The sequence below is a fragment of the Oncorhynchus clarkii genome, chromosome 17 (assembly GCF_045791955.1).
Source record: "Oncorhynchus clarkii lewisi isolate Uvic-CL-2024 chromosome 17, UVic_Ocla_1.0, whole genome shotgun sequence".
Taxonomy (NCBI): domain Eukaryota; kingdom Metazoa; phylum Chordata; class Actinopteri; order Salmoniformes; family Salmonidae; genus Oncorhynchus; species Oncorhynchus clarkii.
Genome location: NC_092163.1, coordinates 3,082,060 through 3,094,861, shown reverse-complemented (window position 1 = coordinate 3,094,861; position 12,802 = coordinate 3,082,060). Strand labels below are relative to the sequence as shown.

Here is a 12,802-nt window from a genome sequence, read left to right as displayed (position 1 = left end):
TAATGACAAAGCAAAAACATGTTTTTAGGAATTTCCTCACAGCATAATTCTGCAATCACAGGTGGTTGTCCTGGAAGGTTCTCCCATCTTCACAGAGATGACCAGCCTTTCAAAGCACTTCATGGCTACATACGTGAGTGACATGGGTCGGTAGTCATTTAGGTAGGTTACCTTGGTGTTCTTGGGCACAGGGACTATGGTGGTCTGCTTGAAACATGTTGGTATTACAGACAGGGAGAGGTTGAACATGTCAGTGAAGACAGTTGCCAGTTGGTCAGCGCATGCTCGGAGTACACGTCCTGGTAATCCGTCTGGCCCTGCGTTGTGATCTGAGGACCCATGCCAAACCTTTTCAGTCTCCTGAGGGGGAATAGGGTTTGTCGTGCCCTCTTTATATAGCCAAATTATTTTTCACTCAGGAAGCTCCGGTAAACAGTGGTTGTATTTGCACTACTGCCACCACCAGGCCTGGAGTCCATTTTGACTTTGTTGATAGCTAGCCGTGTTAGCTAGCTGTCCGGCTAAAGACGTAGCAGCTAGCTGGCTACTGATCAACCTATTGAGTGTATTGAACATTCATATTGGACTGTAGCAGCTAGCTAACTAGCTACCGATCAACCTATTGTGTGTATTGAACATTCATATTGGACAGCCTTACCTATAGAGTAGCACCACCACCCATCAGCCCATTCTCTTCTTGAAGTCAAAGCCACAGTGTGTTTTGATCAAATCAAATGTTATTGGTCACATACACATGGTTAGCAGATGTTATTGGTGACATGCAGATGTTATTGGTCACATACACATGGTTAGCAGATGTTACTGGTCACATACACATGGTTAGCAGATGTTATTGGTCACATACACATGTTTAGCAGATGTTATCGGTCACATACACATGGTTAGCAGATGTTATTGGTCACATACACATGGTTAGCAGATGTTATTGTGAGTGTAGTGAAATGCTTGTGCTTCTAGATCCGACAGTGCAGCAGTATCAAACAGATAATATCTAACAAATTCCACAACTAAACCTAATACACATAATCCAGTAAAGGAATGGGAAATATAGAAGTATAAAACATGGATGAGCAGAAACACAGCAGCTAAGATGCAATATATAGTGAAGAATAGATAGTGAAGGATACATTATTTACAGTTGAAGCTAAAGATTACATACACTTAGGTTGGAGTCATTATAACTCATTTTCAACCACTCCACCAATGTCTTGTTAACAAACAATAGTTTTGGCAAGTCGGTTAGGACATCTGTGTTAATGACACAAGTCATTTTTCCAACAATTGTTTACAGACAGATTATTACACAATCCCAGTGGGTCAGAAGTTTACATACACTAAATTGACTGTGCCTTTAAACAGCCTTGGAAAATTCCAGAAGATTATGTCTATAGCTTCTGATAGGCTAATTGACATCATTTGAGTTAATTGGAAGAGCACCTGTGAATGTATTTCAAGACCTACCTTGAAACTCAGTGCCTCTTTACATGATATCATGGGAAAATAAATACAAATCTGCCAAGATCTCAGGAAAAAATGGTAGACCTCCACAAGTCTGGTTCATCCTTGGGAGCGATTTCCAAACGCCTGAAGGCGTCCTCTGGTCTGATGAAACAAAAATAGAACTGTTTGGCCATAATGACCATCGTTATGATCGGAGGAAAAAGGGGGATGCTTGCAAGCCGAAGAACACCATCTCAACCGTGAAGCACACAGGTGGCAGCATCATGTTGTGGGGGTGCTTCGCTGGAGGAAGGACTGGGGCACTTCACAAAATAGATGGCATCATGGGTGAAAATTATGTTAATATATTGAAGCAACATCTCAAGACATCAGTCAGGAAGTTAAAGCTTGGTCGCAAATGGGTCTTCCAAATGTACAATGACGCCAAGCATACTTCCAAAGTTGTGGCAAAATGGCTTAAGGACAACAAAGTCCAGGTATTGGAGTGGGCATCACCACGCCCTGACCTTAATGCTATAGAAAACAGATCATTTTACCCTTTTAAAAATAGTTATAGGGGGAGGTCCGGGGGATGTCTGTCTTTGAAAGGGTCATTGTAATATTTAAGAGGTCCCCTTTACTGATGACCTAAACCTACAAGTCAAGGGGTCTGAATACTTTCCAAAGAAACTGTAAGTGATTGAGGAGAGAGCATCATTGCTATATTCTAATTAAAATCATTGACCCATAAGGGACCACATGACCAAAGCAATGCGTGACCCATATAGAATTAAAACTATATTCATCTTAATGAGAAATATAATCGAATAAACAAATGTTTGCATAACCAAAGACATGAAAACGGGTGGGAACATTGTATTTAGCTAGGATTTCAGAAGGCCAGGAATGTCATTGAGAATAACTATAGACAATAGTTAATGTTGCTAGTTTAGGGATGAAGATAGTGAAGGTTCATCAATGTTAAGCATGTTTTTTAATTTGACGTGGAAACAATGTTTATTCAACCAGTGGGAGGCTTGTAAAAGCCCACAGGAAAGTGGAATGAGGAACTCTTCATTGAGACAATCATGAAACAGCAATCTGTGGGTGAGTTGTAGTGGATATTATAATATAAGGATCTGCTGGAGTCCAAGTCAAACCAAGATTCTTTATTTCTGAGCTCAGAGAGAACAACAGAGTTTAGTATTTGGTATTTTACTAGGATCCCCATTAGCTGTAGCAAAAGCAGCAGCTACCCCTCCTGCGGTCAACACAAAACATGACACATCATTTTCACGTCTCTCGTCGGAAGGCATGGACCAAAGCGCAGCGTGGTAAGTGTTCATGAATTTTATTTAATCAAAAAACATTAGAACAAAATAACAAAGAGAAGAACGAACAGTTCTGTAAGGCAAATCAACTATACAGAAAACAACTACCCAAAAAACACAGGTGGAAAAAGGCTGCCTAAGTATGATTCACAATGATAGACAGCTGTCCCTGATTGAGAACCATACCCGGCCAAAACAAAGAAATACAAAAACACATAAAAAGGAACATAGAATGCCCACCCTAGTCACACCCTGGCCTAATCAAAATAGAGAATAGAAGCTTCTCTATGGCCAGGGCGTGACAGCCGCTCTGTTCTGTGCCAGCTGCAGCTTTACTAGGTCTTTCCTTGCAGCACTGGACCACACGACTGGACAATAATCAAGACTAGACAAAACTAGAGCCTGCAGAACTTGCTTTGTGGAGAGTAGTGTCAAAAAAGCAGAGCATCTCTTTATTATGGCTAGACCTCTCCCCAGCTTTACAACCATTGAATCTATATGTTTTGACCATGACAGTTTACAATCTAAGGTAATGCCAAGTAATTTAGTCTCCTCAACTTGTTCAACAGACACACAATTCATTACCAGATTCAGCAGAGGTCTAGAATTTAAGGAATGATTTGTACCAAATACAATGCTCTTAGTTTTAGAGATGTTCAGGACCAGATTATTACTGGCCACGCATTCCAAAACAGACTGCAACTATTTGTTAAGGGTTTCAGTGACCTCATTAGCTGTGGTTGCTGATGCTTATGTAGTTGAATCATCAGCATACATGGACACACATGCTTTTCTTAATGCCAGTGGCAGGCCATTGGTAAAAATAGAAAAGAGTAGAGGGCCTAGAGAGCTGCCCTGCGGTACATCACACTTCATATGTTTGACATTAGAGAAGCTTCCATTAAAAACCCTCTGAGTTCTATTAGATAGATAGCTCTGAATCCACATTATGGCAGAGGTTGAAAAGCCATAGCACAAACATTCTTAAACAACAGGTTATGGTCAATAATATCAAAGGCTGCACTGAAATCTAACAATAGAGCTCCCACAATCTTCTTGTTATCAATTTCTCTCAACCAATCATCAGTCATTTGTGTCAGTGCAGTACATGTTGAGTGCCCTTATCTATAAGCATGCTGAAAGTCTGTTGTTCTTTTGTTTACAGAGAAATAGCATTAGATTTGGTCAAACACAATTTTTTTACAACAGGTTGCTAAGAGCTGGCTGCCAGCTTATAGGTCTGCTGTTAGAACCAGTAAAGGCCGCTTTACCACTCTTGGGTAGTGGAATTACTTTGGCTTCCCTCCAGGCCTGAGGACAGACTTTCCTCTAGGCTCATATTAAAAATATGTCAGATAGGAGTGGCTATAGAGTCAGCTACTGTCCTCAGTAGCTTTCCATCTAAGTTGTCAATGCCAGGAGGTTTGTCATTATTGATCGATAACAATTTTTCCACCTCTCCCACACTAACTTTACAAAATTCAAAACTTGCACTGCTTTTCTGTCATGATGTTTTTTTAACAAGTTTTTTTCCATCATTCTTTATATCATTGATCTTGGCTTCATAATAAAGTTTATTATTTTTGTTGAGTTTGGTCACATAATTTCTCAATTTGCAGTATGTAAGCCAGCCAGATGTGCAGCCAGACTTATTAGCCACTCCTTTTGCCCCATCTCTTTCAAACATACAGTTTTTAAATTCCTCATCAATCCATGGAGCCTTAACAGTTCTAACAGTCAGTTTCTTAACAGGTACATGTTTATCAATAATTGGAAGAAGCAATTTCATATGGTAAAAACAGATAAACACATTATCAGTCAACAATATTTGCACCCTGGAAGGAATGGTAAGGCTTCTCCGCTGTGTGTATTCTCTCATGTTGTTTCAGGGCATCTAACCGGTTAAAACACTTTCCACACTGGGAGCAGTGGTAAGGCTTCTCCCCTGTGTGTATTCTCTCATGTCGTTTTAGCTTCCCTAAATCACCAAAACGATTTCCACACTGGGAGCAGTGGTAAGGCTTCTCCCCTGTGTGTATTCTCGCATGTCTTTTCAGCTTCCCTAAATCACCAAAACGCTTTCCACAGTTGGAGCAGTGGTAAGGTGTCTCCCCTGTGTGTATTCTCTCGTGCCGTTTCAGCTCCCATGACTGGTTGAAACAATTTCCACACTGGGAGCAGTGGTAAGGCTTCTCCCCAGTGTGTATTCTCTCATGCCGTATCAGGTTCCCTAAAACGTTAAAACTCTTTCCACACTGGGAGCAGTGGTAAGGCGTCTCACCTGTGTGTATTCGCTCATGCATTTTCAGCTCCCCTGACCTGCTAAAACTCTTTCCACACTGGGAGCATTGGTAAGGCTTCTCCCCTGTGTGTATTCTCTCATGCAGTTTCAGCTCCCCTGACTGGTTGAAACACTTTCCACACTGGGAGCAGTGGTAAGGCTTCTCCCCGGTGTGTATTCTATCATGCCGAATTAGGTTCCCTAAAACGTTAAAACTCTTTCCACACTGGGAGCAGTCGTAAGGCTTCTCCCCTGTGTGTATTCTCTCATGCTGTAACAGGTCCCATAACCGGTTACAACCCTTTCCACAGTGGGAGCACTGGTGTCGTCTTGCTGGTTTGGACGTCCCTGGCTCTGGTTCCTCTGAGTCTGGTCTTTCTCCTGCCAAAGACAGTGTTTTTAAAAATAGAGACCCGAATGAAATCTCCACATGATAAAACAACAGTGCTACGAGAGTAAATCCTAATCAGATCTCTCAATAACCCGAGGCCAGTTTTAACAATCTTAGTGTGATTTTAAAACAAATGTAGAGCTTCCTGGTAATTACTGATATGTTTACACTACTTAATTTATTCATCCTGTTTTACAAGTCAGAACACAAAAAACTAAACAGTTCTAGGACACAGACGTCACTGGATTCCAATCGAGCAGGAAGTTCTAAATATATAACTTTCATAGCTGTATGATACAGAATGCGACCTACACACTTCCTTAAACATAAAATAACTAATGAAGTAATTTTTTGTGATTGTAAAAACAAGTTTTGGACTTTGAAGACAGAGACAGATCTCCCCGTTGTTGAAAGGGTTCGACACCTGCTGTTTAAATGGACCAATTTCTTATTTAGACGTTCACAGGTTTTCAACATTTTGACTATCGCTAATTTCATATTTTGGGTAAAGTAAAAAATAAGGTGAAATATTTGGAAAGATGTTCCTAAAACTGATAGTAACTACAATAAACAAATTATAAACGCAACATGTAAAGTGTTGGATGTTAAATGAGCTGAAAAAAAAAGATTGCAGAATTTTTTACATCCCTGTTAGTTAACATTTATTCTCTGCCAAGATAATCCATCCACCTGACAGGTGTGGCATATCAAGAAGCTGATTGAACAGCTTGATTATTACACAGGTGCACCTTGTGCTGGGGATGGCTCAGGTAGTGCAGCTCATCCAGGATGGCACATCAATGCGAGCTGTGGCAAGAAGGTTTGCTGTGTCTGTCAGCGTAGTGTCCAGAGCATGGAGGCGCTACCAGGAGACAGGCCAGTACATCAGGAGACGTGGAGGAGGCCGTAGGAGGGCAACAACCCAGCAGCAGGACCGCTACCTCCGCCTTTGTGCAAGGAGGAGCACTGCCAGAGCCCTGCAAAATGACATCCAGCAGGCCACAAATGTGCATGTGTCTGCTCAAACGGTCAGAAACAGACTCCATGAGGGTGGTATGAGGGCCCGATGTCCACAGCCCAACACCGTGCAGGACGTTTGGCATTTGCCAGAGAACACCAAGATCACAGATCAAAGCAGGTTCACACTGAGCACGTGACAGAGTCTGGAGACGCCATGGAGAACGTTCGGCTGCCTGCAACATCCTCCAGCATGACCGGTTTGGCGGTGGGTCAGTCATGGTGTGGGGTGGCATTTCTTTAGGGGGCCGCACAGCCCTCCATGTGCTCGCCAGAGGTAGTCTGACAGCCATTAGGTACCGAAATGAGATCCTCAGACCCCTTGTGAGACCATATGCTGGTGTGGTTGGCCCTGGGTTCCAATGCAAGACAATGCTAGACCTCATGTGGCTGAAGTGTGTCAGCAGTTCCTGCAAGAGGAAGGCATTGATGCTATGGACCTCCCGTTCCCCAGACCTGAATCCAATTGAGCACATCTGGGACATCCATGTCTCGCTCCATCCACCAACGCCACGTTGCACCACAGACTGTCCAGGAGTTGGCGGATGCTTTAGTCCAGGTCTGGGAGGAGATCCCTCAGGAGACCATCCGTCACCTCATCAGGAGCATGCCCAGGCGTTGTAGGGAGGTCATACAGGCACGTGGAGGCCACACACACTACTGAGCCTCATTTTGACTTGTTTTAAGGATATTACATCAAAGTTGGATCAGCCTGTAATGTGGTTTTCCACGTTAATTTTGAGTGTGACTCCAAGTCCAGACCTCCATGGGTTGATAAATTTGATTTCCATTGATAATTTTTGTGTGATTTTGTTGTCAGCACATTCAACTATGTAAAGGAAAAAGTATTTAATAAGAATATTTCATTCATTCAGATCTAGGATGTGTTATTTTAGTGTTCCCTTCATTTTTTGAGCAGTGTATATTTTCTTTACGTTGGAGACAGACACAAAGAACACCAGTAATACTTGCCCGTTGTCGATAGGGTGAACACTTAGAAAAATTACAAGATTGTATTAATACTGTTTAGCCATCGAATAGCTTTGATGCGTACTCTCTCATCTGTGTCTATGGGACTGAGTTGGGCCTCTGGAGCTTGAACTGACAATTGATTCATGACTTGCTGATAAAAACCTACAGCTGGTATTACATAGACAAGATGTGTGTGTGTGTGTGGGGGGGGGGGGGGGTAGTAACCGAGATAGCCTGGAGGAGTAGAACAAAATCCCTCATTGTTCCAAGTCATCCTGGCATCTGGGCCGGGTTGGGGGGTTAAAACAACACCACAGCATGAACCCAGGACGGCTTGTGATGCCCCCCGATCAGCATGGGAGGGGTGGAACCAGCCCTGACTAAGCATTTATAAGAGCTCTGTTTTTCATTCAAGGTTAAGCTCTTGGTTCAACACACACACACACACACACACCACACACACACACACACACACAATTAAGTATTCAAATCCCTTAAACTTCTCCAAATGTTGTTACGTTTCAGCATTATTCTAAAATAAAATAAACATTTAAATCCCCCTCGTTTCTTTTTTTTGCCGAGTTTAAGTTGACGTCCTCTCACTGTCAACTGCGTTTATTTTCAGCAAACTTAACATGTGTAAATATTTGTATGAACATAACAAGATTCAACAACTGAGACAAACTGAACAAGTTCCACAGACATGTGACTTACAGAAATTGAATAATGTGTCCCTGAACAAAGGGGGGGGGGGGGGGTTCCCGGACATTTCTGCCCTCAAGCCTTCACCTTCCGATCCAACAGGTCCCAGACGTGCTCAATGAGATTGAGATCCGGGCTCTTCGCTGGCCATGGCAGAACTAATACACCTGATTTGTACCAAATACACCTGATTTGTTTCTGATCTCACCATCTGTTAAATACACAGACCCCTTATTGTGCTGTAGTGAGTGTGTGGCTCTAGCACTCTGAATATAGTTAATTATCAAGGAGGACGGTCACGTGTGTTGAGAAGCAGAGGATCACTAGTTTGAGTCCAGTGTGGGGACAGTGGAGGAAACTAAACTGTTAGCAGCACACTTCCGTCAGTTACATATTAACTTCACTAGGGTAGGGGGTAGTTACATATTAACTTCACTAGGGTAGGGGGTAGTTACATATTAACTTCACTAGGGTAGGGGGTAGTTACATATTAACTTCACTAGGGTAGGGGGCAGCATTCGGAATTTTGGATGAAAAGCGTGCCCAAATTAAACTGCCTGCTACTCAGGCCCAGAAGATAGGATATGGATATAATTAGTCGATTTGGATAGAAAACACTCTAAAGTTTTAAGAAAAGGCTTATGGTGCTTGTTTAAAAACAAATATTTGCCATTTTTAACAAGATTTGTAGATCAGATGTTAATGAAGCAATACAGACCACATTGAAGTGTCTGGAGTTTTGTTTGCCTGTCCTACAGTCTAGTAAAGATAGGGGGGTTGACTGGGACAGGCAATGTAACATCTATAATGTTTTTAGGAAAGTTTTTTGTAAAACATGAACCTTTCATTGGATTATCTTGAAACTTTCTCTCTAAAGCGAACTTTCATCAAGGTTTTATATGGTCTATTGGTTTCTCTCTAAAGCTAACTTTCATCAAGGTTTTATATGGTCTATTGGTTTCTCTCTAAAGCTACCTTTCATCAAGGTTTTATATGGTCTATTGGTTTCTCTCTTTTCATTGGCAGAATCCTTTTTCAGTGTTATGATATTCATAACATCCATATCCACCAGTCTATCTTCCTGTCAACTAACAGAGCTCCGCTGGTTGTCCTGGTAACAGATACCAGTGAGCAGATCAATTGTATTTGTTCAAACTACAAAACTTACTATGATGAGTCAAATCTGATCCTTTCATCTCTTCTCCTCCTCTCACAGTTCCACTCAGCCCCGTTGTTTTCCTGCAGTCCACCAGCAGCACAGACAACCTCTTCCTACCCAGCAGTAAGGTGCTACCAGGAGAGGCACGACACATGGACTCCGGGAGGGTGTAAGGGCTAGCGTTGTCCTGGTAACCATAGAGGAGACACATACACATATCATTATGGATGCTGATGCCACTGTTGTCATGAAGTGCTTTACAGAAACCCAGACCCCGATTGAGCAAGCTGTATGCTAGACCAGACCAAGCTGTACCATCTGGTGTTCAGATCTGGAGAGACTCTTCTCTACCTCGTCAGCATCAGGATGTTGTTGAGGCTCCCCAGAGGATCCACGATAGTCATGTCTCTCTCCTGTGTGAATGAGAACATCAAACAGATGGTAAACTTATGACCTTTTGAATTATATGATCTTACAAGAGGCATGAATATGTCTAAAAGCACCAAAATGTACCACTTTTGTCACGATTTCATAAAATATTGTTTGTGATGTAAATGTTAAAGGGTCGTTTCACAAAATGGATTCCTTTTGCATCCCTTCGATATATGCCCCTTAACAATTCCTACAGTACTGAACAACATATTCAAGTGTATAACTTCAGTAGAATGCCCCTTTAAAACCCCACATTAGTTCAACAACTGCATAGTTTGTGCCCGTTTTTAAGACAGTACTCACTGGTGTTAATCGGATCTTCAATCTCCTCCGCTTTCACTCCCAAAATGTGTTCTTCCTCTTTGATTGAGATAGCCTCCTCTTCCTCTTTTACTCCAAAAGGTTCCTCCTCTTCTTTCAATGTTATGGCATCTTCATCCTTTTTGATTCTGAAAGCTTCTACTTCCTCCTCTTCCACTCTGACAACCTCTTTCCCATCTTCCTCTTTCACTGTAATATCATCCTCTTCTTCTTTCAATGTGAAAGCATCCTCTTCCTCCCTTTTCATTCTGAAAGCTTCTTCCTCTCCGTTCACCAGGGCTTCTTTCTCCGTTGAGTTTAGTGAGCTCATGCTCCGGGAGATTAGCCTAGTGCAGTATCAATTTAACACATTTGCTAATTTAACAAGCAATCTACGTTTCAATGAACTAGTAGATAGGCCAACAGAATTCTGTTTAAAACACCAAGAGTAATATACACAAGATTTGTCTTAAACGCTTCAATGTTTCGGTTTTATGTTCATTGGCAAACAATCGCGTGGTTGAATCAGAAGTCTGTGTTGTCGCTGTTGAAAACACCTCCAGTTCCGTCCACTAAGATTAGACGTCACGCAAAAAGCATCACCTGAAAGACTCACATCGCCATCTGCTGGCTGGACTGGGTAACACAGACTGGAGAAAAATCTCTATTACAACGTTTATTCTGGCAAGCAATGTCATAAGAAATAATTTAAAAACAACCAGATGTTATTTTTTCTCTTACTTCTTACAGCCAATACTTTCCTCCAGGTTTGGCCTGCTCATTAGCTAGGATTATGTGACAGATTGACAATGGTGGCATATTCCGAGCTAAATTGACCAAGGTTCATCGGTAAGAACACATAATAACACCTCACATTATGCTGCCCAAAAATAGTGAAAACGTCTCTCACCCAGTGGCATATGGGCTATTTAGGTGAGTGTTGATGTTGCCACATGAAGCAGTGCCCACTTTGTTTAAGGACAGATAGGAGGTGGACAGAGAGGGCTCTACCTTTGTAGAGCACAAGCCCCTTTGCCCTTACAGTCTCTGAAGTGCCCTTTTGGGTGGTGGTATAATCTGTATTCCTTTTTGGTCATAGTTATTCTAAACCAACTGCCTGCAAGTCATTGTTAAATTCACCTAACTGAATATCTTACAGGTAGACCCTCTTTCACTCTCTCATCATGTCACAAGCTGTCAGGCTCCCAGAGGCAGGGCAATAAAAGGCCCCAGCTCACTCAACTGCCCCTCCCTCTCCAACAGCCATCAACCCAGAACATCCTGAAGACAGAACATCTAAAAGATAATCTAGGAAGCCTTTCTTCCTCATGGAGCTTTTCAAAAGTGAGGTGAATATTCAATGTGATGTTTGTACAGTGCATTTGTAAAGTATTCAGACCCCTTGACTTTCTCCACATTTTGTTAAGTTACAGCCTTATTTTAAAATGGATTTAAAAAAATTACATATTCAAAACTGGTTCTCTATCAGCAATCTACACAATGCCCCATTCTGAGAAAGCAAAAACAGGTTTTTAGAAAATGTAGCTAATTTATTAAAAGATAAAAAACTGAAATACCTTATTTACATAACAGTAATTATTCAGACCCCTTGCTATGAGACTGTCAGAGCAAAAACCAAGCCACGAGGTCGAAGGAATTGTCCGTAGAACTTCGAGACAGGATTACGTTGAGGCACACATCTTGGGAAGGGTACCAAAACACTTCTGCAGCATTAAAGGACCCCAAGAACACACTGTGGTGAAGAAGGTGCAACAGAGCCTCTTCAACATCAGGCTTGTCACCTAAAACCCTCACACAGTTTTACAGATGCACAATGAAATGATCCCAAGAACACACTGTGGTGAAGAAGGTGCAACAGAGCCTCTTCAACATCAGGCTTGTCACCTAAAACCCTTTAAACAGTTTTACAGATGCACAATGAAAGCCATAGGAAATTGGTTGCAATTTCAGTTTAATCCACCAGAAAAGACAGAACATTCTGGTTACTAATTGATAAAAAAAAATAATAATAATAAAACCCTCACTATTTCTATTTCTACTTTGCACATTCTTCCACTGCAAATCTACCATTCCAATGGTTTACTTGCTATATTGCATTTACTTCGCCACCATGGCCTTTTTTGCCTTTACCTCCCTTACCTCACCTCATTTGCTCACATTGTATATAGACTTATTCTTCTACTGTATTATTGACTGTATGTTTGTTTTACTCCATGTGTAACTCTGTGTTGTTGTATGTGTGGAACTGCTTTGCTTTATCTTGGACAGGTCGCAATTGTAAATGAGAACTTGTTCTCAACTTGCCTACCTTGTTAAATAAAGGTGAAAAAAAGTAATAATAATTAAAGACCAAAATTGGTTAAAGAAAATTATGAACCTCTGCAGATTTAGCTACGAAGAGACAGAATCATTTGATCATTTTAGATAATTTGTTTTGGTACTGTCCATATGTAGCTTGTTTTTGGTCGCAGGTGAAGGAATGGCAACATTTACCTGGAGCTAACTCTGCAGACAGCACTACTGGGGGATTTGAAAAATCATAGTGAATTGATCAATAATATAATAATACTTTTAGCAAACATGTTTATTTTTAATTTACTATCTGCAGCAACTATGAGAATATAAAGGTCAATAACTTTTGAGAAACAGCACAGTTAAAAATATATGGCAAATAGAAATCAAACGGGGTGGTCTTCAGAGATAGATGGGAGATGTTTAGGGTAACTGAAGGATAG

The 12,802-nt window shown here is 41.4% G+C and overlaps 2 protein-coding genes across 2 annotated transcripts in view; one reads left to right on the top strand and one right to left on the bottom strand.

The window, feature by feature from the left end:
• The window catches only part of LOC139370044 (zinc finger protein 345-like), a 637,497-nt gene that overhangs the window by 375,081 nt on the left and 249,614 nt on the right, over positions 1 to 12,802 (top strand). The gene's annotated exons all lie outside the window — the stretch shown is intronic.
• The window catches only part of LOC139370042 (zinc finger protein 678-like), a 267,317-nt gene that overhangs the window by 224,264 nt on the left and 30,251 nt on the right, over positions 1 to 12,802 (bottom strand). Inside the window, exon 6 of the mRNA XM_071109343.1 lies at positions 4,692 to 5,274. Coding sequence (XP_070965444.1) covers positions 4,692 to 5,274 — 583 coding nt within the window. The remainder of the gene's footprint in view (positions 1 to 4,691; positions 5,275 to 12,802) is intronic.